Source organism: Chiloscyllium punctatum, chromosome 45 (genome assembly GCF_047496795.1).
Source record: "Chiloscyllium punctatum isolate Juve2018m chromosome 45, sChiPun1.3, whole genome shotgun sequence".
Taxonomy (NCBI): domain Eukaryota; kingdom Metazoa; phylum Chordata; class Chondrichthyes; order Orectolobiformes; family Hemiscylliidae; genus Chiloscyllium; species Chiloscyllium punctatum.
This window is the reverse complement of record NC_092783.1, coordinates 20,929,033-20,955,915: the sequence shown is the minus strand read 5'-3', so window position 1 is coordinate 20,955,915 and position 26,883 is coordinate 20,929,033. Positions and strand designations below refer to the sequence as shown.

Below are 26,883 nucleotides of genomic sequence, written 5' to 3'. Positions count from 1 at the left end.
TGCGTTATCTGGGCTGATGTGGCACCTATTGTTAAAGTTCACTTGAGAATGTAACTTAAAATTCTGGGATTTACAAATTAAAGAACTGAAATCAACATGCCCATTCTAAAAGATGAGACTTTACAAGCAATCCACCCTTTTTCTATATATAATTTCAATTATATCACTGTAAAATTTTGCTACGAATTGTCTTACGATCTTGTACTCCACCATCACCTGATGGAGCAGCGCTCTGAAAGCTCGTGCTTCCAAATACATTTGTTAGACTATAACCTGGTGTTGTTTTTTTTAACTCTGTACACCGCCGCCCAACACCAGCACCTCCAAATCATCTATCTTTCTAGCATGAGAGAACTTGTTACGTTGTATTAAATCATTAGTCATCTATGAATATGGTAAACATTTGAGGACCCAGCACTGATCTCCAGTCTGATCTTGCTCGTGTGTGTGTGTGTGTGTATACATTACCTCACACTTTAACTCCAGCTCAGCCAATGTCCTAACTGGATCAGTTGTTTGCCAACAGTTCTGAGCTTCATCTTTATCTAGTGGTTACTTATGGAGCTAACAGTGCAGTAGATACTAGATTTGAGATAATACTGCTGGACCATTTCCAGATTTTATCTATGGAGTGTGTGTTAACTTCAGACCCGACTTTTAATTCTGTTCTTCCTTACCAATGCTACCTGATCTCAGTATTTCCAGCATTCTCAAATTCCCGTTCCTGGACTTGGGTAAGAGGGACAGATTAGATGTTCGTGGAACAATTATCCTTCACTGGTTTCTAAAACTTTGCAATATGGCTCTTATCTAATTTTTATATTTTCCCACAGCAGTTATTCTTGTCTTTTATGTTGAATTATTAAAAATGTGTGGCTATTGTGCATGAAACTTCTATTTGCCAATTTGTTTTAATGTCAGCCTTTTCCCTTTACTAATCTAAATCTTTGATAGATGTAGGTTGAGCCATTCATCCTTGCTGATTTGATATTGTCTAAAGGTGGAGGCAAGTACTTAGAATAACTATTTACAGCTGTAGCATCATCTCCAAATGTGTTTAATAGATGTTAAGATGTCTGACTTCATGCAGTGCAGTTCTCTAGAACATGCTCACTGTTCTTTGCAGGAAAGTTTCAATATTCAGACGAGTCTTTAATTCTTAAATGAGTTAGCTATTGTGCATTTTTAATGCAGATTCTTTTTCTCGTTTCAGTATGAAGTAAAATAGAACTGAATTTACCATCTGAAACTGCTGCTTCATGTTCGGATCACGTTGACAGAAATAAAATAAGCTGAAACAACCAAAGAGCAAACTGCAGCTAAAGAAAACTTGATCTGAAACCGAAGTTTGTGCCTACTCAACAGCCTATAAAGAGCACTTCACAACGCTGCTAGACCTTCTACTCTTCTCAGTGCTGCCCTGGGACACACTCCCTAGTGCAACAAGAATAGGAATTCTCTGCTAGCTTAATAGATCCTTTTCTCTGCCTCTTTGACCACCTACCATTTGAAACTTCTTTTGAGCGTGTGCTAGACAGATCTGACAACAGTATAAAGTGCAATATTCAACATCATTACAAGGTATGTAATTCACCTGATACTTAGTGGAAAAGAGACTGATCATTCCCTGGTAGTGTAGTTGAAGCGATCATCTCCTTTGGAAATCCAAAGTTAAGAATTTGATTTGAAGAGAAACCTATAGCCTTCACCCTTCTGTTTCCACCTTTTTAGACTTTCCCTTTTCCAATGGTAATCTGCATTTTAATAGCCTGTTCAGTATGGAAACTTTTGAGAAACTTCATGCAAAAGGACAGGACCAATTAGTCATGAAAGTGTTATTGATGGTCAGGGAAAGAAAATATCTATTTTAAAGTAAATTTGAGGAGTCTTGTATTTCTGTTTCAGCCTTAAAAAGAAAAGTATACTTTTGGGGAGAGATTTTGAGTAGGGTTGACATGGTTGAAAGATTTACTACTGTCCTCAAAGGAGGGGGAATTGTACAAGGCCAACAGATTGGATACAAGGCTGTAGGAAGTTGGAATGGGGCAAGGCTGTGCTCACATTGGTAAAATTTCTTCACTTTACCTTTTTCCTCAAATTACTTAATGGTACCCGAGAAAATTCTTGGAAACAGAATAAAATCCATTTTTGCACAATTACTCCATAATAGGTCATAGAACCCCTGTTCTGTTCAGGTGTGTGCAGTGGGAAGATGAGTCATTCTAAAACCTGTTGTAATACGGTACTTGTATGATAAGCCACCTTACCAAAATGAACTAAAAGGGAAAAGATTGTGTAAACCAGAGTTTTGGATTGCTGATATAAACCAAAGAGCATTTAAAGTTGATGTCTACATGGGCAGAGTTGCACAATTACAATTGTTAAAATGTGCTGTAGTCGGGTTAACCAAATATTTTAATTAGTTAAATAACTGAACAATAAAAATGCAACAATAGTGACATATGAGATGAAATGCTATTGTTGTATCTTTATGATCTCTCATCTGTTGCTTCTGCAGCAGTGGTCCTGTTATGCTTCCTTTCTTCCCTCAACTAAGGGTCTCCCCTCTTCTCCCCACTTTTTCCCCAAAAGAGAACATGGCACTCCACTCTTTCCTTGCACTCAGTTTGAATACATGGGTGCTTGACCCCACCCCAAGTATGATTATAGAATATGGTTTATTAAATCTAAATCTTACATGTATGACATTAGTTCAAGTCATAAGTTATCAACTTTCATTCTTTTAAAGATGGCTTAATTTTGTGTATATTGTTATCCAGCATGTTACATACATTGGCGTCAGAGCAATAGCTACTCGCAAGAAATATTTTACCCCAAGTAGAATGTGGGATCCTATACAACAGTATGAACAATTCTTTAGAATGTTCTGCCTTTTTAACCTTGCATTTTATTTGTAATTGCTAATTTGAAATGTTTTTTGCTTTTAGGTAAGAACTAAAATAATCCTAATTACTTGCACAAATGTATAGAAATTGAGTAGAAGCATTTTCTCATACTTTAGTTCCTGTTCTGTAAAAATCCAGTGAATTGTATGTGTAGAGATTTTTGATAACAACGTAGCCAGCCTGCTAAAGTATTTTCATAAAATTCTAGCAATAAAGGAGGCTTTTTTCATAAAAGCTAAATATTATGTATGCTGGAAATCCAAAATAAAAAGTGCTGGAAATACTCAGGTCTGGCAGCATTTGTGAAGAGAGATAGAGGCAATGTTTCAAGTCAAATATGACTCTCTTTCTTCAGTTCTGAAGAAATGTGATAAGATTTAATGGCGTGGAAAGGAGAGGGGGCCAAAGAACAAAAGGAAGGTCTGGAATGGAGAAGAGGGCGATGGAAAAACGAGGAGAATGGAATAGAGTCTTTGCAGGAGGTATGATGTGAGGAACTGATCTTTTTGGGAGATGTGTAAGTTGGGTTTGTATCAAATAGCTGATAGCTACCTTGACAGCACTTCTCCATCTCATCTGGTCTAATGTTGCAAGTCTCTGCAACAGTGCTTCTGATATCTTCCTTTTCCTCAACTGAAATTTCTCCCATGCCCACCCCTTTTCTTTCACTCACCTTGTCCTTACTTAATACCACGCCAATATCTATATTCAAGAGATCATCTTTTGCCATTTCCATCACCTGCAACATGTCATTGCTAAACCCTTCCCTTTGCCCTGTCAGCATTTTGAAGGAACTTTTCCTCTGACATCCTGGTCTACTTGTCAATTGACAACAGTACTTCCCAAGCAATTGCAGTGATGTTACACCTACCCTTGTACATCTTACCACCTCACTGTCGAAGGCTGTTTGCAATGCTGCTTAGACTGAACTGCAAAATACCTCTGCTCAGTCCACATGCATGACTAAGCTTCTGATTTCTTGCCATTTTAGTTCACTACCTTGCTTTCATGTTCATATTTATCTTCTGCGTGCTGCAGTGTTCCAGTGTAGCTTAATGCAAGCTCAAAACATAATCTCAGCTTCTGGTTAAGGCTCTTGAATGACCTTCTGAACTCCAGATTGAGATCAATAATTTCAGGCTATGAGCTTTCTCCCCCATTTTATTTTTTAATATTAATCCTTTTCATGTATGTCATGGACTGAACTGATTTGTTGTTTTGCCATTCATGATCACCAATCACAATGTTTCTTTACTGCTTTTATCACAATGCATTTTGTTCAATGGCATCTTTGCTTAGTCTCTGCTAATGTCTACATTATCCCAGACCTTCCCTCATGTTTTTCCTCTGCCTTTTCAACAATTTACTTCCTTTCGGTTCTGAAAGAGAGTTGTGTTTGACTTGCTGTTAACTTTATTTCTCTTTTGACCTGAGTATTTAACACTTTCTGCATCTATTCTGTATCCTATTTTACATCTCATTAATAATTAATTTCTAAGACTTCTGCATTTTAGCTATTCCAGTGTTATGCAAAGTATATAGTATAATGCAGAATTTTTTCAATTGTCTGCTGGATGCAACCTTTTTAAAGGATAAATTATTTGTACAGATCATGGTATAAGTTTTATGATTTGATATGACAAAGTTTTGATCCAAGTGTTTGGATTTTACATACCCAAAAGGTGGGGAAAGAAATCAAGCTTTAAATTTAGCTATTGGTTAATTAATACAAAGAGAAAGTAATGTAAATATTTTTAAAGGCAATTTCCACCTAATTTATGTACTATTTATAGCTAGCTTAAGGTTTGGGGAGCAGGATAGTTTGTTCTACAAGGAAATCCCTAAACTGTGATAGTAATGCTACAGAAAGTCAGTTTTGCACTGTCTTCAAGACATGAAGTAATTGATTTCAAAATATTATTTTTAATTGAAACAATCCATGAATAAAGATTTGTATTGATTCCATAACCTGTCTCTTAACCCTCTCACTGGTCTGTTGTTTTCAGGGATGAGGAGTTTCTGCTGTTTAGAATTATAACATTGAGTTGTGGAATTCCATTCTTTTAAAAATCTTATCTCTGCCATTTACTGTTGTTGCTGTTGCATCTTGCTGCTGCGAAAGAAAGTAGCAGAGCGTTGATCCTGAAATTCGGTACCAGTAATGCAGCTCTGAGACTGCCTGGAAGCACTCAGCCAGTCCTTATCTGAGTGATATCTAGGCTTGCAACTCAAGCAGCTTTACGAGTAAGATAACATTACTGGTTCCTCCCACTGCTCCAGAATGTGTGTCACTGTGGCTGCCAAATTGTCCACCAGCTGATTTGAGCACCAGTGGTACTTTAAGCAGCTGTTCCTTGAGCACAGCAATGGTAGGGCTACAGCTATAAAAGTGACATGCTGAGAAAAATGCTTAAAATAGGTGCTGGATGACTGGTGCAGATGTAATGGGCTAAAGAGCCTTGTTCTGTATCAAAATAGTTGAGTCTTGTAAAGGGTACGTGCTACTGCCATTATGACAGTGGTGAGGGGAGTAAATGTTAAATGATAGTTGGGGTGCCAATCAAATGGATTTGGTTTGAGGTGATGTCCAGCTACTTGTGTTGGAATTATTCCCCATTGAACTGAATAGGTGTGTTCCATTGTATTCTTCATTTGTGCCTTTTTTAGATGGTGGATAGCATTTGGGAGATGAATTTCTTGCCATGAAGCTCCTTTCCTGATCTTTCCTTGCAGCCACAATATCTGTACGGTGGTTCAGTTCAGCTCCATTGAATGCACTGAGGTGAAGACTAGATTATTGTTTGAGTACTTGTGGCGCAAATGTTCCTTGCCACTTTTCAGCCCAGGTCTTGCCTCATTTGACCATGGACAGCTTCAGAATCAGAGGAGGTGAAAATGGTGGTAAAAGTCAGTCATCAGCGAACATGCTCGCTCCTGATGTGGGGGGGAAAGTCATTGGAGATGTTGAAGTTGGTTGGAGCTGGGATGTTACCCTGAGGAATTCTTGCAGTAATGTACTAGAATGGAGATGACTGATCACCAGCAAGCACAACCATTTCCCTTTTAAACTAGCAATGATTCTAACCAGCGAAATGTTTCCTCTTGATTCCCATTGACTCTAGTTTTGCTTGGACTCCTTGATGCTATACTGTCTTCAAATGCTACATTGACATCAAGCATAGTTGTCATCTCACTTCAGAAGTTCAACTTTTTTTTTCCCTGTTTTGGACCATGGTGAGGATTAATGTGACCCTGGCAGAACCCAAATGGAGTATCAGTGAGCAGATTGTTTGCAAGTGCAGATTGATAATGCTGTCAGCAATTTTTTTTCATCGCTTTGATAGGGTAAACTGAGGAGATGGTAATTTGTTGGATTGGATTTGTCCTTTTACTGTGCATGTGACATACCTGCCAATGAGCCAAATTGACCAGGTAAATGGCAGTGTTGAAACTGTGTGCTGGAACAACTTGATTCAGGATATAACTAGTTCTGCACTAATAACAAGCCTTAAGGACTACTACTGGAATGTTGTCATGACCTATATTTGCAGTGTCCACTGGCTCCAGCTGTTTCTTGATATGACGTGCAGTAAGCCAAATTTGCAGAAGGCTGGTATCTAAGATGGTGGGGACCTCCTGGATGAGACGGAGATGGATCATTCATTCAACACTTTGGCTGAAGGTGGATGCAAATGCTTCAGCATTGTCTTTTGTATTGAGACAAGTTGGATGTTTTGTGGCTTTGCCTCTTCCCACATGTTCCTACTTCCACAATTTAATATGGAAGTAATCCTTTGCAGCTTCACAGATTGTTAACTCACTTTTAGGTATGTGTAGTACTGTGCCTGATGTGCACTACTGCACTTTGCACCAGGGAAGAGATCCTGGCTTGATCTCAGTGGTAGAGTGGAGGCTGCGCAAGATTGCGGCTACAAGATTGAGCATAAAGCACGCTCGCTTTTGAGTTGAGGTCCGTTTGAAGTCTGTCCTATTTGGCACAGTAGTGCCACACACTCTAATGGAGAGTATCATCACTATGAAGATGGAACTTTGTATTGTCAGCAAGTTTGGCACCCATACCTTCAATTCCTTCGAAGTCTCCCAGATTGTAAAAACTGGAGATCCCACCACTGATTCTTGTGGTGCACCATTCATTGCATCTTGCCAACCAAAAAAAGTGATTATTATCCATGTTATTTGCTAGTGTGCGAATGTTATTTTATTCTTGCATCTGTTTTGTTTCAATTTGCGATGTTATACCAAATACTCCAGAGGAAGAACCTTTCCTTTGAGGAGTTTTTTTTTCAGCTACACTTGTGGTGCTGTTTCCACCTTTTTCATAATCCAACTTATTGTAGTAGAAACATCTAAACCTTCTGAGCTTCATCTCTATCTTCAACATTGTCTGCCTGTCACCCATCTGAGGAGCGCTTGGGGCATTCCCTACTGTCTCTTATGAACTTTAAAACATTCCTGGCAATGTAAAATTATTCTAAAAGAATATTTATTCATCCAGTAAGCATTTTCACATGTGAATGCTTTTGCCACCTATCAATTTTCTCTCTTTCAAACCTGATATCACTTTGTCTAGGGCCAAATCATATATGCTTAGGATGAGATAAATAAGGCCATCCTAATCTTGAACATTTCCCTAGTAGGGATGTATAAATCTCTTGTGTATTACTAGTTAACTTTGCATGGGCTCAATCCAATATGCTTTTGAACACTGTTTGTTTGATTGCTTTCAAATAAAATGAAAAACTTTTGTGCAACTTTTTTTTTAATCCATGGACTTGTTCAAGCTGTCCTGACGCCTGATATTTTCAGCTTGCTTATATTCTCCCCTCCCTCTTTGCTTGCTCTTCTGCTCCTCCTCTCACCTACTTTTATTGATTCTTGCCCCCCCCCCCCCCCCCCGTACTCTCCGCTCTGGATCTCTTGTGGGGTTCACAGCATTGCTCTAGGAAGCTGTTGTGAATACCCAAACCACTTTATGAATCTGATTTCCTGGACTTCACTCATGCCTCTCTTTTTTTTGTGTTCATGTGATTAATTGACAAAGCAACTCCTTGACCACCTCCCAAGCTTCCTATATCACAATAACTCTGATTCCATTTGTCATCCTGCAGCCATATCTCTGTAATTGCCTTTAAAATATGTCACATTTTAAAGAAACTATTTATTGGACTTGTTTCTAAATGCCTCTTGTGTGAAAAGGAGAAAATAGTTGAGTTTTGCTTAATTGATTACTAAAACATGGTTCATTTTGACTCCTACTGAAATCAAGCAACCTCAATTTGTTTTGGCTGTTCAAAGAACTTTCTGCAGTGTTATTTTATAAGCTTTGTTTCCATGTTACACATCGCCTTTTAGAGTTAGGCGATACACACTCTTTCTTTCCTTTAGTGCAAAGACCTTACCTTTCGCCTCGGAACACTTCAACCCCAGGGCATCAATGTGGGCTTAACCACCAACCTCCCAGCTCAGCACTGTCCTCATGACCTGTCCTACCTGCCAATCTCCCTTCCCACCTATCTGCTCCATCGTCCTCTCTGACCTATCACCTCCATCCCCACCCCGTTCACCTATTGTATTCCTTGCTACCTTCTCCCCAGCCCCACCACCCCCCATTTATCTCTCCACCCGAGAGGCTTCCTGCCTCTATTCTTGATGAAGGGCTCTTGCCCAAAACGCCTATTTTCCTGCTCGGATGCTGCCTGACCTGCTGTGCTTTTCCAGCACCACTCTGATCTGATCTTAAGTTGTGCCTTCCCTCAAACATTACTTCCAACCTCAAGATAATTGCATTGGGCACAGAGGCCCAAATGTTTTGCGATCATACAACTCTTGTCCATTGGTACTAGAATTACATTGATTTGAAATGCACACTAAGTAGTCTTATTTTCATAAATCCTAACTTTTAAAATGACTTTGATACTTAAGATTGTTGGATTAAGCAATTTTCTAGGCAAAATTAGCCTGAATTATTGGATTTACACTGTTCATCTTTTTCCACATGGAAGGTCTTTGATTTTAAAACTTATTTCTGGTATACCCTTTTACTTTTTTGTAGATTTAGTTTCACAATACTGTTTCAGAATAAAGGATTAAACAAGAATTGTTCTAAGGATTATAGCTGGATGGCTCCTTTTTGTAATGAAGGATTCTACTCTGCTTCATTTGGAAATCAAGCAAATCTACAGTTTCTTTGATTAAAATTGACTCTGATAAATTGGCAAAAATCGACCAACTCACAATGTAAAAACATTAATTCTCAGCCATTGCCATACAACTGATTGTGGACCAGGGGTACAACAAGTAGTTTTAATAGCTTTTGGCCTCATTAATTCTCCAGTTCAGGAGTAGGTATTCCTTGACAGAGGTTAAAGGGTTTATTAATAAGGGTTATCTATAACCTGTGAATAAGTGCCTGTTGTAGCTGTAGGAATTGTGGTGTTGTAGTTCATTTTGATCTCTCTCAATCCTTAGTGGTGCTCTAGTTCATACAATTATGCCAGAATGATTTTGCGGTCTACAGTGGCTGTTCTGCAATTCATTTGTCTAATGTAATCTTTTTGGGTGGTTTGCTGTTGGTAGTGTTGTACCAATGTTTCTTGCATTGTGACCATTGATTTGATTTACCATGTTGTGTTCCAAGGAGTCTGCTTGCAAAGTCAAATAAGGGATGTTGATGAAATAGCATTTGACTGATTTTTTTTTTTACAAGAGCTTTATAGAAAACTTGCAGTCATGCATTATGTACGTTGTGTCATATATTCTTCCTAGTAAATCATTAAAAGCTTTCAAGAACAGTTATCAAACAAAGAAGGTTGGAGTACAAATAGAAATAGCATCTATTCTGTTGCAATTATATGCTATTCGTAGCTTGTTCAGGATGACTCTTTTCATAGCTTGACAGCACAAGTAGATGGTTAAAATGGTCTTGTAACAGTGATGACAGAAAAAAAAACATTGAAGTGTCCTTCAAGTGAAGTAATACAAACTAGAGTTGTTGGTTCCTGAGCCCACTTTAGTTTTTAATCTTTGTTTTGTGTGGTGTCAATTGCAAAGAGTTGAAGGAAAATCAGATTTAGTTCTTTTACCTTGTGTTGGCTGCACAAGTTGCAGAATAGTTTGTGATGGGCCAGGCTACAAATAGTAACTTAGAAATGCAGAAATCTCATGGTTAGTGGCTTTTGAGTTGTAAGTGACAAATCCTTTTTAAATATGGAACTGAAGTGGTTGAGATTGTGGATGGTACACACAATCACTGCATTGTGTAACTTATTCTGATTTGTTCAGGACTTGTATTGTTATACTGGAGATACAAATTTTAACGTTTGTTTAATACTGTCTATTGATCTTGGCCAAAATAAAGTGTAAATAGGATTTGACATCAATACTTTTTTTGTTTTGCAGCGCTTGAAACAACTTCCTTGGCATGTAATACACTCATGAACTGTGCAGTCTGATCTTCCCTGGCTGTTAACTACTATTAATGATGTGGCATGCTGCCACATGAATGATTCAAATCCAGAAACTAGTAACTGAAATTCCCTTTAATATCTCGTTGTTTAAAATATTTTTGCCAAGTGGGTATGTCCCTCAGGATTTCGGCAGATTTTAAGTTTTCAAAAATCTTCTAATGGTTTTAAGAATTGCAAATATTGTGCATGCTGAGAGAAAAGTAGGCTTTAGTTTGCTGACACTTCTTGCGAGAACTGGAAAAAAATGCAGGTTATAAACAAGGGAATGGTGGAGGATGTGATAAAAGACCATGACTGTAAATGATAGGAGTGATTAATGGATAACAAATCATTTTCAACGCCTGTTGCCTGAAATTAATAGCAGTGGGTGTAGTGTGAAATTGTTGAACCAGATATTCTCAGCATAGCGTCTGGGGATGTGCAGGCTAAATGGGATAGCCTTGGGAAAGGTAGGGGAATGGATCTGGGTGGGATGCTCTTCAGAGGGTCACTGTGGACTCTGGGCTGAATAGCCTGCTTCCACAGTGTAGGGTTCAGTGATTCTGAACTTGAGCTAAAATGTTTACAACCATCAGAAAAACCTCTTAAACCCATTCAGTTTGGACCTGGACTTAAAACTCAATTGAATATCAGAGATAAATGTCATTTCTCCAACTGCCCCGCTTTTACCTTTTTTTAATGTCGTCTTGGAGCTATGTCTAACAGAACAATAACTAGTGACTGAGTGTAGTTAAGTAGTAATGTTGTATGGTTACTTTTTATGCAGGTGATCACCTGATCATAAAGTCAGTTTCTGACCCACACCCTTCCTAGTTTGTAACAGTGCACCAACTATATATATGTTTCTGTTTGGATAAGTGTGCTGTTGGATTTTGCTTTTTGACCTATGTCTAAGAAGAGTTGCTCAACTAAACCAGCACTATTTTTTTCCCATGTTCACAAAGGTGTTATATGGTAGTGACATGGATTAACATGTTGAAAGTTTTCACTGAAAGCATTTCCCTTGTGCAGCTGCAGATTTGCAAGGGGCAGGGGGCAAGAGAGAGATGTTCTAATGAGCCTTCCCTGAGTTTTAATAAGCACAGCCTGCTTTTCAATTCTTCCAGTTGAGTTATTCTAAATAAGCTATAATTTTGAGCCACAGAATTGTACATATCTTGTCAACCATTCTCTAATTTGTTGTTGGAGATTTTAGAAATTTAAAAGTGCAAGATATTGATCAAACTACACTTCATTCTTTTTGAATTGAATTTAAGTAGACCTGGAGATCTGACTATCCCTTCCAATTAAGCTATCCTGGCAGATGTTGGGATATGTTCTGTACAATTTGGCAGCAAACTCCCCAGAAGCTGTTATGTCCACACTATGGGCACTCCTCCCACCTTGTGAAAATCTGTAAGCTGGGCATTAGTAATTTGAGGGTATCATCAGAATTGGGGTGAAGTTGTGGCTCATGTTGCTCCCAAGGTATGTGGGACAAGCCATTTTAACAGGAAGCAAGGTGCCAGTTGAAGTTCATACACAAGTCATCATTCAGTAGTTGTGACTTGAAACATTTGTGTTAAAGCTGTACAGTTGGATGAACTGCAGAGGCATTTGAAATGATCGGTTTAAAAGAAGCTACTTCTTTTTCCTCTTAACAGCTCCTTCTGCATTTGGGTGCAAAATCCCAGAGTGCTTGCTCAAGTGAGCATCAGATCCGTTTAAATATAATGCTGATGGGCAAAAGCATTGCCACTTTGTTTCTCTTTTGCCTGAATCATTGTCGAGGCCACTGAGTTTCCATGTGGCACCCTTAGTTTATAAAACCTAATAGGTTGAGGAATGAAACAAGAACCTTGCTGCCCTCACTACCCAGCTTCTCCAAATTAGCTTGTTGGCACAATGTAGATAACTGTTTCAAACAGTTGTATCACATTAGTTTCAGCGTTTGCATCCTCTCGTAATTTATATGGAGAGAGATTTTTGCAGTGGTTTGTGATGCCTTGATATAGAAACTTAGCTGTTTTCCCGCTTTGAAGAGAATTGAAGCTTATTAATTAGTGTAGTTGTCAACTGACCTTTTATAGATCTGTTCTATAATGCTATACTTTCATGCACCAGATGGAGAGTCTCTACGCAATGTCTTCAGAGCATCTTGCTCCTCCAACTCCTAGCACACGCTCCCGCCCTCTTTCAACTTCACGTTCTGCTTCAATCAGTGCTAAAAAACAGAAGAGAATCCCTCTTTATCAAAGATCAGTAAGTGAGGAAGAATTGACTAGTGATCCTAACTAGTGTTACTAACAGCATGTAGTAACAGTAGCATTACAATTTGGCTTGACTAGGGAGTAAATGAACTTGCATGACCTGAAGCCTAATGTTTCTTAAAATATGAATTTGGAAATATTGATGTCATGGCATCACTATTTATTTGTACAGAATGCAAAGTGCTGACCTTTCTCTCGATTAAATTAAATATAACTTGAATTGTTATAAAGAAGGCATTGATTCCAGTGTCTGTTTTGAGCTGAAAGCCTGAATTAGAATTATATGGAACATAACTGTATTTCCTTAAAACATTTGAAAGATGGTGATATTAAATTGGAGGGTTCAGAAAAGATTTACCAGGATGTTGCTGGGACTAAAGGGTTTGAGTTTATAGGGAGAGGCTGGGAAGTTTTTTCCACTGGAGCATAGGAGGTTGAGGGGTGACCTTGATTTTATAAAATCATGAGGGACATAGATAAGATGAATAACAAGGTCTTTTCCCTAGGCTGGGGGAGTTCCAAACTAGGAGGTATATTTTAAAGATGGAGAAGGATTTAAAAAGGGACCTATGCGGCAACTTTTTCACAAAGCATCACTTGTATGTGGAATGAACTGCCAGAGGAAGTGGTAAATGCAGGTACAGTTACAACATTTAAAAGATATATTTGGAAAGGGATATAGGCAAGCGGAACTAGGGAAATTTGATAGAGGGGAAACTTGCAAGAGTTGGACCAAAGAATTTGTTTCCATATTCTGACTCTGTTCTTTTATTAGGGTCATGGATTTCAAACCAACAGCAGATGGGAAATTAAAGAGCAATGTACAACATTGCTGGAAAGCTAATTTGTTTGAAACCCCACTGTTTGAGTCAGCAGATTTGGTGAACGGTTTATATCAATGTTTTGGGTCTAGGGCACTTTTTTTTTTTAAAAAAAAGTTTAGCTGAGATTTAGCTTGGGAATAGAAAGTTTTTTAAAGGTATATTTAAATACCTCTATTGTAATGAAACAATCATAATTAATATCTCTGAAACCTGATCTGTTTGCTAGTCTGTTGAGCTGGTTTAAGTTAAATATTGTAGGACTTTTTACCTTTTTGAAGTTTCAAAGATGCCATTGTCCAATCGAGTATGATTTTAAATATTCGAGCAGGAACAATTTGCATGTTCTAATTCCTTTGAGATTTGCCAGAACTGGAGATGCAAATCCAGGGCTCACCTGCCCTCTGCACAAGATATGGGTTGCTGGTTAACTTTTTTCCAGTGACTCAATTTAAATGCCTCAATTATCAGTGCATTAAAAAAAATTAAATTGTCTTGGGGGGGACAAAAAGTTTGTGAATTTGCAAGTCTTGTGCAGCAGTTGTTAGGCATGATAGCAATGCAATAGGCTTTGTCCTCCACCAAAAAAAGTGCGGATCAAAAAGAGTCTCTCTGCTATCAAAAGTTAGTCTAAGCTTCACAGCAGCTGCTATCTTGCAGTTTGTGATCCTAAAATTTGATCTTGCTTAGGAAGCATTCGCTATTTTCTCACTTTGTTTTTAGATGTGTTGTGGTACATTTTTAACATAACTAAAATCTGCTTTTGTTTTCTTAAATGAATACTTATTTAATATAGCTGCATGTTGAACTTCTAGCTAATCCTTGGACTTGTTGCAGTATTGGTTTTGGGTAAATCTTCAGCCTTTTTTTTTGTACTTTGAGCGGCAACGTATTTTTAATCAAAGTTCTCAATTTTAATGATTTGAGGTATCTTTCTTTTTGGAGAAATATTATTATTTGTCTGTATATTTTTCAGTACTTAAATCTTTCAAACTTTTTTAGTTCTGTATTCCTCTTTAGATCGAGGAAGCTGTGAGGTATCCATGAAATGATCTCCATGTAAAACTAAAGAGTTGTCAGAAATTTGCATGTTTAGACTTGTCAATGGCCGAAATAATATTCACACGCACTGATATACCAACTCAGTATGTCTTGCTATTTGAAACTTTAACAATTTCATCAATGCTTTTTTTTTCTTAAAATCTTTACCACATCCTTTAGTTACAAAGGCAACTAGTTAAACTCTTCTCTAAACTGCAGTAACCTAAGTACTGAGCTGACTAATTTGACTTTGTGACCCAGCATGCCACGAACAATTTCTGTACTTATATTTTAACTGTTTTATTTTGTCTCTGCATGAGCATATTAAAAATTTGCATTTGATGTACTTCATGCTTGAATTATTTGTTTGACTGAGTATTTCAGCAGTTCACTGTTCTGGTAAAATTAATATTTAAATCTTCAGTGCTTGAGTTATTACTTGGAAAATGTAGTCCTGATTTCTTTCAGTGAAATGATCCCTCTAGTTACAGTGTGCTTCGGATTTCTAGTGGCTATTAAAAGATATTTGAGATCCATGTTTCCTCAGATGTTGACTTGGGAAAAATACCTTTTTTGCCCCCAAACAGATGAGCTTTGATCCGAACCTCTTGCATAACAATGGTCACTCTGGTTTTGCTAATGGTACCTCAGGATCCTTGCGTGAAACAGGCATCATTGAGAAGCTGCTGGCATCATATGGCTTTATCCAGTGCACTGAACGTCAAGCCAGATTGTTCTTCCATTGCTCTCAATATAGTGGGAATCTCCAAGATCTCAAAGTGGGAGGTAAGAAATATTCACGGTTCGAGTGTATTCTGTACCAGTTCAACCTCTCTTACAGCAACTTAGTATATTTGGGATAAAACTGATTCTTTGCAACGGAACTCTGCAGTTATATAACAAGTGAAACCATAACTTGTTTTCAGATTCATTCAATTTGACTAGTTTAGGTTGATTTTCAGCAAGAATACCTGCTACTTCTAGAATGTGGACAATCATGAAATAACACCAATGCTGCCATAAGCATTAAAACATGGCTTATGGCAGCATTGATTTATTACAATAGGAATTGCTGCAAAACAAAAAAACTCTTCCTTAGTATTGCCGTTCTTGCATAATGTTTGTTTAGCAGACCTGAAAAGTAAAAAACAGATACAATCGAGTATTCCACGTATATCCATTAATTGTTGCATCCATCATGCTACTAAGTCATTTGCTGTTATTTCAGGTTGCATTTTCTAAAAGAAAAATTTGCACGAGTATTGAGGTTGGAGGTATAAAATATTTGGCCATGTCTCTTATTTTGCAAGCTGTAAAATGGTCAAAACTAACATCTCAATGTAATATGCAAAGTTCCTCAATCTGTTAATGGTGGGAGAAGAATATTATAACTTGCAATAGAGCCAATTTGATTATGTAGAAAATATGGCATTAAACAGGCCATTCAGCCCAACTGGTCTTGCGCTAGTGTTTTATTACCCTCCAATAATATAGCTAGCGCAAGTACTGCAACTGTTCAAGAAGGCACCTCATCACCACTTTCCCAATGTAACTTAGGCTGAGAAATAAATGCTGGCCCACGTAGTGACATCCATGACCCAGTAATGAATACTTGGAACATTAAGACACAAATCGGTGATTAAACGCTCGCAGAACAGTGGCATGGCAGTTCAGTAATTGGCACTGTGCCTCTCAGCACTAGGCTCCCAAGTTTGATTCCAGCCTTTGGGTAGGGTCTGTCTCTGGAGTTTTTGTTCTCCCCATGTCTGTGTAGATTTCTACTAGATGTTCTGGTTTCCTACCATAACCCAAAGGTGTGCTGGTTAGGTGAACTAAATTATCCTGTAGTTTGCGATTTTTTTTTTTCAGAAGATTTGTAGCTCAGGTTGTAAGTTTGCTCACTGAGCTGGTAGATTTGTTCTCAGACGTTTTGTCACCACGCTAGGTAACATAGTCTCCAATGAAACGCTGGTGTTCTGTCCTGCTTGCTATTTGTGTCTTAGTCTGGATGATATCACTATCACTCGTATCCATACAGACGAAGGGGACACCAGTTCACCTGGGACAATGCATCCATCCTGGGACAGGCTAAAAAAAGACGCAAGTGACCTCCTAAAGGCCTGGCATGCAAACTGGAACTCCATTAATAAACACATGGATGTGGATCCCACATGGAGAAAAAGAGCCGGAAGTGATATCATATATCACAACAGACATAAACGGATAAATAGCAAGCGGAACAGAACGCCAGCACTTGATCGGAGGCTCGCTGTTAACCTAGTGTGGTGACAAAACATCTGAGAACAAATCTACCAGCTCAGCAAGCAAACTTAAACTTTAGCCTGTAGTGTCCAGGAATGTGCAGATGAGTTGGATTAGCCTTGATACATGCAAGGCTGCAGGGATAAGTTGGGGAATGGATCCAGGTGGAATACTGTACAGAGGGTCTATGTGAACTTGATGGGCTGAAGACCTCTTTCCATGTTTTATATACACAAAGAATCATATGGTTCAGTTGCCATATTTGAATGATTTACCATTGTAGGTACTTGCATACTAAACATACCAACGCTGATGGAAAATTTAGTAATGGCTGACTTTTCAAACCTCCTGCAGATTTGCAGAGGTAAACTGCAGTCCTCCCACATCAAGTCGGAAATTATGATGGACAATGAAATAATTATGGAAGCCAAATATTTCACAAATATTCCCATTCTGTAATAGTGGAACCCAAACATGCATTGAGAGATGAGGTTGAAGCACTTACATTTGGCATTTCTGTTTGAACATGACTGCATGATCTACCTTGACAACCTTGTGGTCATCATCGCAGTTGCTTGTCTTCAAAAAATTCATTTTAGCCCATGTAGTTTAAGAAACAACTGAAGGTACTGAATATTGCCAAGATGGTGGGCCCTGGCAATAATTTGGTGCTTTAACCTACTTTGTGTCCCGAACCAAGATGTTTCCAATACCCCTACAACAGTGATATATCTGCTTGATGCTATAGAAAATTACCCAGAGGTATTTTGTGTATGCATTGCAAAGCCAATCCAAATCCAGTCTGTCAGATCGTCAGAAAATTGAAAGGTGTCATTTTTCACCAAGTAGCGCTTAACATTTTTGGACGTCCCGGTATCAACATCCTTTTGGTGTGGAGTGCAGGGAGATAAACCATTGACCAGGAACTGAATTGAATGAGCCAACTAAATGTGCAGCTACAATTGCAGGTTAGACTCGGAATTCTGTAGTGAGTAACCCATCTCTTGACTCCCCAAAGCATTTCCGTTATCTCAAAGGTCCAGGTTAGGACTGATGAGTTACTGCTCATTTGTCTGGATGAGTGAAACTCTATTGTCTTCAAGAAGTTCAAAATCATCTAGGGCAAAGTAGTCTGTTTCATTGGCACCTCGCTCACTGCATTCTTTGTGTGCTTTCACAACTCTGGTCGCAGTGTGGTACAAACCTCGAGCTGCACTGGAGCAACTTACCAAAGTTCCTTCAACAGCACTTTCCAAACTTGTACCATGTGACAGGATCAGGGCAGCAGATGCATGGAACACCCACCTATAAGTTCTGCTCCAAGTCTGAATGGTGTGGAGCTTAGAACTAATATCAACATTCTTTTGCTGTCACTTGGTTTAAATCCTGATGTTCCCTAACTGTATTTAACTACATACATCACCTGCATTGGGTTGGGGTGACTCCTCCTTCTCGAGGGCATTTTAGGATAAGCAGCATGAACTGACCTGACTCCATTGTATGTCCACTATAAACTTTCTCACTTGACCTAGTAGAAGCTGGGTAATGGTTGATTTGAATTGATCTGCAGATGATGTGGAATTTGAAGTGTCTTCTGACAGACGGACTGGAAAACCAATTGCTGTGAAATTGCTAAAAGTGAAGCCTGAAATTTTGCCTGAAGAAAGGATTACAGGACAGGTAAGAATCATTCATGTTAGAATAATCTGGAAGTGTCTTTTCAACATTGTTTCATAACTAGATTTTTTTTAGAAAACCTGGGAATTGATTTCTCCATCAAATGTTTACAGTTGTATTCTGTAATATTATATCCGGAGTCTAGTATGAATGTCATATCTACATCCAGTGTCTCTACTTTTTAAAAAGTCACTTTTTTTTTTACCAGTTTTTAAAATCAATTTGAATGTTGAGGAAGCATGCAGCAAGACTGATCTTTCTCAAATCCCAAATGTTAACACTTTCATAAGTGGGGGTGGGTGTAAAGGTTGCTGCTTTAAACTTTGTTCTCCACATACCATTGGTCACCCCTTTTAAACCAATAAATCTCAAGTGGAATGTTGAGTTTTGAGTTTGTACTGTTTTGAAAAAACACTTAGTACCACTACATGGGAGATGCAGACAAAGAAAAATTGTCTGGTTTGGTGTCTTGACATATGTTGGTCTAATTTCACATGTGTAAAGCCCCAAATGACATCTGTGCTTTGAAACAAAGGAATGACGTGTTTGCTGTTTCCAAGTTCTCAAATCCTGATGGCCCTGTTCTGTGCAAACTTGGAAGCAAAAAGTCTTTGTGTAAGACGCGTCATATCAAAGTTATATCAGAAGAAACCCGATAGCACTCCTGTTTCTTTTTTGTTTGGGTTGTCAATAACTGCATTCTGACTCAATTAACCTAAGTAAGCACTGGTGATGTTCTTCGCCCGCCTTTTCTATTGTCGCACTCCATTCCCTTTCTTCCTCTTATCATATTCATCCAGACTTACTCCTGGGAAATTGTGTGCGTGAATTTTCCCCATCTTGGCTCTTCTGTTTTCCTTTTGACTAAATTCATTGTTTGAGTTACACCTTTTTAAAGGAGCTCCTAACTAACCAAACTTCAGCTTCAAATTTAAACCAAGACTGTGGGAAAGATTTAAAGTTTTTTTTGAGTGGGAGCGGTTGATGGAAGAGTCAGAATTGACAACCAACTGATCTGCCAATGTTCTGTTGAATCAGTTCCAGGATGATTTGCCTTTTTCTGCTTTGTAGTTGTTCCTTTTGTAAGTGGTTTTCTACTCCGTTCATGATCTGTTCTCTGATATAGTTTCAACTATATAATCACCATCAGAGAGATGTTAGAAACTATTCAGTCCCTCGGTCGCATGTTGTTCATCCTTTTGGTTCCAGTCAGTCCTCCAATTTGTTCATGTTTTTGGGTTGTATTGTCTGGTCATCAATAGAATTACACTTCCATTCATCTTGCTTTAATTTGTCCCAAGTAGACTTATAATTTCTGGTAAGAGTTTTGAATATTGCTGTCAAAGCTCTTTTAGCATCTTCCTACTTCGTAACAGTTCTCTTACCATTGAAATAAGCACCTTTGCTATTCTGAATCATTCTGTTTAGCTTCTCATTACTGGGGCTTTTATTATTCCTGCGCCTGTTCTCTAGTTCTTTTATAGTGCAAATACTTGAGTCCAAAGTAGTATCATACTTTTAGCTTATCCTTGCTGGGCGTGCCCAGTGGATTTTCTTGAATTTTCAGTCTGTCGTGTTTGAAGTTTTGGGGTGGAAATCTAAGGTGCTATGACATTGTTCTTGATTGTAGAACACCTGTACTAAAGACCTTGGCCGCCCTCCTAGATTTCTCCACTTTCTTTTTAGAAAATTGGGAATGTCAGAAGTTAAACTACTTTTGATTTAGAGAGGACACTTCTAATGTGTCTACATGCATATGAAAATAACTGAACAGAATCTCCATAAAGTGTTGTGGTCAAACTCAATGTAAATTGTATCCAAATCTAAATCTGTAGAGAGATGTTTGCATTTCAATAGTGAAGATCTTGTCAGGTAAGTGTGTATAGAGAAATTCAAAAATTCTGGGCACAAACCCTTGGTGTAGGTGATAAGGCTTGTGGTCAAGTGAACAAAGAGCTCTTCAGAAGTGTGATTATGCAACTGACATTTGCAAAAACAATATTAATTCTTCTATGACATAACCAGGATCACCGCCACTGTTTTTAGTCCAAATTTCTCATTTTTCTTTAAAGGAAGTGGGTATTTTTGGAAGAGGGGAGTTTTAAATTGTCTCTCGTTAGAACATCATTTGCTCACTGAACATTGGACCATCTTCACTGTGGGAATTGTGCTACAGCTTATGGATATGACTGTCACACTGTCGTTCACTAACAGAAGCAAATTTATTTTTTTTTTTTGTTAAACAATTTGCAGGTGGGCTGCTTCTCTGCTAGGCATATTGCTTACGTTCGAGGCCCAAAAAAGTTAGAATATTACACACATCGGTCTTATTGACTATGCTGTATAAATGTACAGTCTGTAAGCACGTGGATGGTGGGGTCTGAATAGGCCTGACATTTGGACCTCTATTTCTGCAGGCATGCAGAGTTTAAAATAACCAAAAGGATAGGCTTTTTCCAAGGAATTTGACCTTCAATTGCACCAAGCTTTTTAAAATTTCTGCTTGAAACCGAGCCTATCTTCCCTTTTTCCTCCTCTTAACTCCCACCGTAAACTTTATCTCATATGAAAAGCAGGGCTGCTTTCTGAACAATGCCTAAGACTAAAGCAGGAGGATCATGGAAAAGATCTCCACCTCCACTAAAGGGGTAGGATCGTGGAAAAGAACAGGTTGCCTCTTACAGCTAGCTTCCTGTTTGAGCAGCCAATCCAACAGGGGAGGAAGATATTTTCAGTATTGCAAACTTTGCTTGCTCTCGTTATCCTCTAGTCAAAACAAGTTTGAGGCTTCTCATTTTGAGATTATTAAAGTAAATGGGTATTCCTATGATCCCTAATGGCCTTTTCCCTCCTGCCCTGTTCTCTACCCCACCTCCAGTCATTTGATATTCCTGTACTAAAGCAGACAAAAATGCAACAAATCATATTGTTTTGTGAATAGATGACCATAGAGAACCTACAATAAACTGAGGAAAGAACCTATAAAACTTCTCAACCTTGTGTCCAAACCTGAAATGTCAGATTAAAATTGAAATTCTAGGTTCTCTACAGTACAGCCAGTTTTTAAAAACCAATCATAAGTGTACTTGGCTAGTGCATATTAGTTGTCTTTTATGTTGCTATGCTATCGTTGTTAACAAATCGGTTATCGTGCTGATCTGGCATATGGTGTTCCACAGGGGTTCTCAGTGGCAGATATGTCTATGCCATTCATACAGTTGCCTGCATAGAAACATCGGCTAGATAAGGATGACATATGAGAAACTAGTAGAGAAAAAGGTTAAGGCTTTAGTCTGCTAGTCATGATTTAGGTGTTGTGTATTCTCGACCCTGATGCAAGTTGATTGTCTTTTTGAGGATAAGAAGCAGTACTGTGGTTGGATTTCAGTAAATTAAAACAAAATTTGCCTCTCCAGGATGTTTTAGATGACATACCTGAGCTAGTAACCCAACACATCAGTCAAGCACAAGTGACGGATCTGCACATAAAAGAGCTTTTTATTTTGAAGTCTCATTAATCCTATTAAACTGAAGAAAAGATGATCTAATGAGGATAAAGTCCTGCAGCTGATCATCAAACTATTATAACACCATTTCTAGGTTATTGGAATAAAGGAAACAGGAATCTTGTTTATTCTAAGTGTTTTGTCTTGGTCCTTGTCATACTCTTGTTTTCTCAAAGGAGTATTTTGTTCTCTCCATTCCTTAACTCTTGTTAATGCTATTTTCAACAGCTTAAAATAAAATGTCTGCAGTTGTACTTGGTCAAGATTTCCCTCTTGTGAAATCTGGACAAAGGCTTGCTGTACTCTACACTCCAATAAGGCCTTGTCTGTAGTGTTCACAAGAGAGTGTGGAACACTTGCATTGTGATGCACAAGAATTTTAATCTGCATTCTGAACTTAGTGGGGTTTGATAGGGAATTTACTTGACTAAAATTATGAAGGGGTAGGGTAGAGTAGCTGTTTGCATGCTGTTAGGTCTGTTCTGTTGTTTTAGACATGAGAGTTTCTGTAATTTAGTTAATGTCATTCTTGTGGCTTGAGTATCAGCCAACAGGGTGAGTCAATTGTGCCTTTTGTTTTTCTGGTCAGATGTGCTTGTGTTAACTCATTCCTAATAATATCTAAATTCCAGGTGGCTCTGCCTAGATTTTCAAAAAAGTCTCCTTGGAGATGATTATGGACTGCAATGATGCAATCTTCATACTTTGTAAATACTGTGATTTGGCCATTAATGGGGATGTTAGTTTGACAGGCTAGCCTGTAAAAACGTAAATTGATTGGATCTCTTACTTTTGGGGTGTAAAATCATTGAAGTTAATGAAAAAGTATATTCTCAAGGCCTCCATTTTTAAAATAATACTATGTATTTCTTCATTGTGTACCAATTTAGATCATATTTCAGTAATTGGGATCTTGTATCATGAAGGAGAAAGCTGTGTAGCTTTCATGATTTTAGTTTCAATGAGCTCAGGTCTGACCTGCTCTGTCAAGAACGTTTTGAAATTGATAACACTGATCATACTCCAATTGGAAGGGATTTTCTGCAAATATGGGTATATGGAAGGGAACTTTGTATAACCTGTTGGGAACCTTTTGAAGGAACGGATGACTGTAATGACTATTCCATTGTATCACTATTTTTCCCATGGTATGTGGAGGATAACTTATTTTCATGATTGAAGGAAGGAAACTATACCTTCATGGTGAGTAAGCTACCTTTTAATAGAAGAGTAAATTTTTTGCTATTGATTGGTGTCAGCAACTAAATAGTTTCTTAGCAACCACTGACCTGTTTTTTTTTTAAAAAGAAAGACTTTTTAACCAACAAATCAGCTGGAAATCAGGGGTTGAAAAGTTGAATGTAGTGGTTTAGAAATGGGCATGCCAATATATTCCGGTTGTCAGGCCATTGCAGATTTGATATTACTGTTTCAGTACTGAATTACTGCTACCAGATATTACTGTATGAATAAGATATTCTGTGGCCAAAATCCAGTACTTTAACAGAACATCACAGTTTTTGAACCAATTCATTAGAAATTGGAGGAATATTTTCTGCTGGTCTAAACCCAAAAATAGAGACCTAGGGCCTTGACCAGTGGCATTTTCAACCCCTGGAAAGCCTTCATATACCCTCCTGACATTATTCTTTGTTATGTCATGGTATGTCCAGGTTGTCTGTGCTGCTCCCCTTAACCTTGAGAACAAATCTGGGCTGAAACCTTCATCTCCTGGTCAGACTTCAGGCAGTGTGTGCTATGAACGCAATGGGGTAAGATTGGATTTTGTCTTTCCAGGTAATAAATGATCTTCAGGTAGGTCACCCATAAAGGCACTTGAGTTTAGGCATGCATGCATCAGCCAGATTGTTTTTTTTTAATTTAGATGGCTCCTATATTGTGGGTAACCTCCATGCACCAATGAAATTCCATACCCCAGTAACTTTGGACCTTCTAACTTTTAGCCTTTGTGTGGTAGTTTTGGGCTCTTTAGTCAGTTGGGTAGTGCTTGGAAAATACTCCAGTGTGGCATAACCTTTTAAGCAGTTTAGATTTTTCTAAATTTTTTGAAATTATGGTCTTAAAAATTGTACATAATAAAGCAAAACTTTTTGTTTGTTTTTAAAAAGCATGGAAATATTCAAATGTACCTTTTTGAACTATCAGCTAGATTCTAGTTGAAGTGGTTTGAAGTTACATTCTTTCAGTGTGTGTTGTGCATGCTTTCTAAGTCATTTGGAAGATTTGTCACTTTTCAAGGTTTTAATATAAATGCTTATTTCAGCCCCTGAAAAGTTTTTGGATTCTTAGAGCCATCCCTGCATTGATTTTGAGCAGCTTTGCCCATAGATGGAGCTTTATCGACATTAAACTTCCAAGGTGTGACCGTTTATGATGAAGGGGGAAAAATATTTGTTTTTGTGAAGTATTTCATAAAGGATCAAAAGGACTAATTCCTGGATTCTGAAGATGCACTTGGGTGATTTCTTTTATATGAAGGAAGATAGGTGCTCTTATCACAATGGTGTATTTCATTCTTTTATGCTGAGATGTCTTCTGCCTTCAGTTATTGGGCAGTTTTTATCATATAAGCTATTGCTTATAAAGTACACAAGGCATGGCAAGAGCAAAAGCTTTAATTTTTCTTAAGCTGTAGTGAAGGTTCAAAGAGTGGACCTTCAATGGCCTAGCAGAATTCCACTTAATTCCTGTCTGATTTTTTTTCAAGAGCAAGACTAGAAGAATTTGCTGTCTTCTCATTTGGAAGGCCTTCAGTGAGAAATCATTTTTAAATTGATGTACTTTGAAAGGATTTTCAGTTGGCTTCTATAAACTTTTCAGGTTAATACTTCAACTCCTGAACTCCTTGGAGCATATTCATTTTTCTTGTTTTGATCCTTGTGACGCATCTTCTAGCTATCAAGCAGCCAAGGTAATTGCAAACTCATCTAATGATGGTTTGCTGTTATAATCAATTCAAAGGTTGTCTGCTGAAGATCTGTGTATTGTCTACATTGATCTCTTGTTCAGTGACGCGTCTGAATTTTTTTAAAGAAACCATCTATTGTATTTAAATGTTTAATCTGGCTGTATGCATATTGCATAACCTGAAATTGAATTCTGCATATGCTCATCACTTTTTTTTATATTGTTACTTTTCATGGCATGTGATGAAGCCATTTCATGTTGTAATTTTAGTTTTTGTCAGGAAAGAGCTTCCAGAACATTTTTTTGTATTGGCTGTGTAACTCTTCACCTGAAACTGCATTAGGAAAATACTTTGATCATGATTTAATATGGCCCCCTTGAACTTCCAGGCCCATACCATAGCAGAAATTGGACTGTAGTGATTGGAGTACTGGAGACTCATCAGTTGTATTTATCTTCCAACACAATAGCTTGACTACCTTGAAATTTTTATCATAGGTATTTCTCCTCTAATGCATATCCTCCACATATCATGAAAATGTTTGCCAATCCCAAGACTGACATCACTGGGGTTTTTTTATTAAATAATTTCTTTTCCAAATGTGTCCTGCCAAGGCGCACATTGATATTCCTGTCAGCAAACCCACCAGCATTGCATTCAGTTTGTGTTCAAGCTTTTATATTTGATTTTCACTTCTGTGATGTTTCTGCTTTTTGCCAAATATTAGTTTTAAACTTTAGTCTCAAATTTCTTGGGTGTTACTTAATTTTGTTGCACTTCATGATTTACTCAAGAGGATTAAAAGAAATAAAAACTTTTTGCAAAGGAGGGTTTTGTTTTGAGGATTGTAATTGAAGCAGGACTTTGTGGATTCTTGGGATAATCCAATTGCATGCTAAAACATCCAAGGCTGTAAATTTGCATTGGACAAAATTTCTAGGTGCTTTTTTTTTCTTGTTTGCATTAAGGACAAGTCTGGCAAATTTGAGTATTTTTGGGCAAGACCAACAAAACATGATTTTGATTCTTTGAGCACAGCCTCTAGAACAGATGACCTCCTACTTTTGTCTTTTGCGCTAGCTTCAGATTAGGATACTCTTTTATTCCCTAACTGCAAATTATGGAAGTAGCATTTTGAGGATTGCCATAATATCAATGTGTGACCTTGTGTGGCAGAGCATTAACTAATTCCCATGTTGGTAACTGAATTTAAAACTAGTTTTTTCTTTTTGTCATCTTTTATGTCTCTGTTCTGTAGTCATCTTGATGCTGTTCTTATAGTTGATAAAATGCACTAAAAAGGTAGCCTGGTCAATATGGCAACTGAATGTGTGACATTTTCCAATCAACTGGTCAAAGCTCTTCAGTCCTTCCACATCCAATCATGAATGATGACACCATTTCTTTTCAAGAGTAGGCTCAATGAATACCTCTATCGGTTTGAAGCTGAGAATTTGGGTACAAAAACTGAAACTCAACCGTTTGTAGCTTGCTTCAGGCAGACAGACCAAAAAAAATGCTTTGTGTTTGCCTCAAGTCCCCACCATCAGAAACCGATTTTCAGCCATTTCAATACAATGGACATCACCACAAAACTGCTGAGCACACTAGATACAGCAAAGGCTATGCTCCTGGTAAACTTCTGCTGAGATGAAGTTACTCCATAGGCAAGCTGTGCTTCAAAGTTGTTCCAGTTCAGTGAAGAACATTGGTATTTATCTGATGCTGGGAAATACCTCCGGCATTTCCTATTCTGAAAAGACCTGGGAAAATTGAATCTGTATCTAGCTGATAGTCATGTCATTAGCCTCATCTTATTCAGAAATAAAAAGATTTTGTTGATGGTGCTATTGAGCAGCATTTAATAATCAATAACCTGATTGCAACTCACCTGAGCAGAAGGGCTTCTCGGCTGTAGATGTTATTACAGACTGGCTCCAAACATGAACACAAGATCTGAATTCCCAGAGATGAGGGGAGAGTGCTGCTCTTGATTATCAAGGTA

At 38.0% G+C, this 26,883-nt stretch overlaps 1 protein-coding gene across 6 annotated transcripts in view; it reads left to right on the top strand.

The window, feature by feature from the left end:
• csde1 (cold shock domain containing E1, RNA-binding) overlaps positions 1 to 26,883 on the top strand; it is a 102,713-nt gene that overhangs the window by 5,204 nt on the left and 70,626 nt on the right. For 2 of the 6 annotated variants that reach the window (XM_072563421.1, XM_072563422.1), the window contains exons 2-7: positions 1,214 to 1,581; positions 3,262 to 3,388; positions 12,497 to 12,634; positions 15,092 to 15,290; positions 18,337 to 18,446; positions 23,623 to 23,721. In XM_072563421.1, coding sequence (XP_072419522.1) covers positions 3,287 to 3,388; positions 12,497 to 12,634; positions 15,092 to 15,290; positions 18,337 to 18,446; positions 23,623 to 23,721 — 648 coding nt within the window. In that variant the 5' untranslated portion in view covers positions 1,214 to 1,581; positions 3,262 to 3,286. The remainder of the gene's footprint in view (positions 1 to 1,213; positions 1,582 to 3,261; positions 3,389 to 12,496; positions 12,635 to 15,091; positions 15,291 to 18,336; positions 18,447 to 23,622; positions 23,722 to 26,883) is intronic. The other 4 variants (XM_072563424.1, XM_072563425.1, XM_072563423.1 and 1 more) reach the window with 4 other exon arrangements.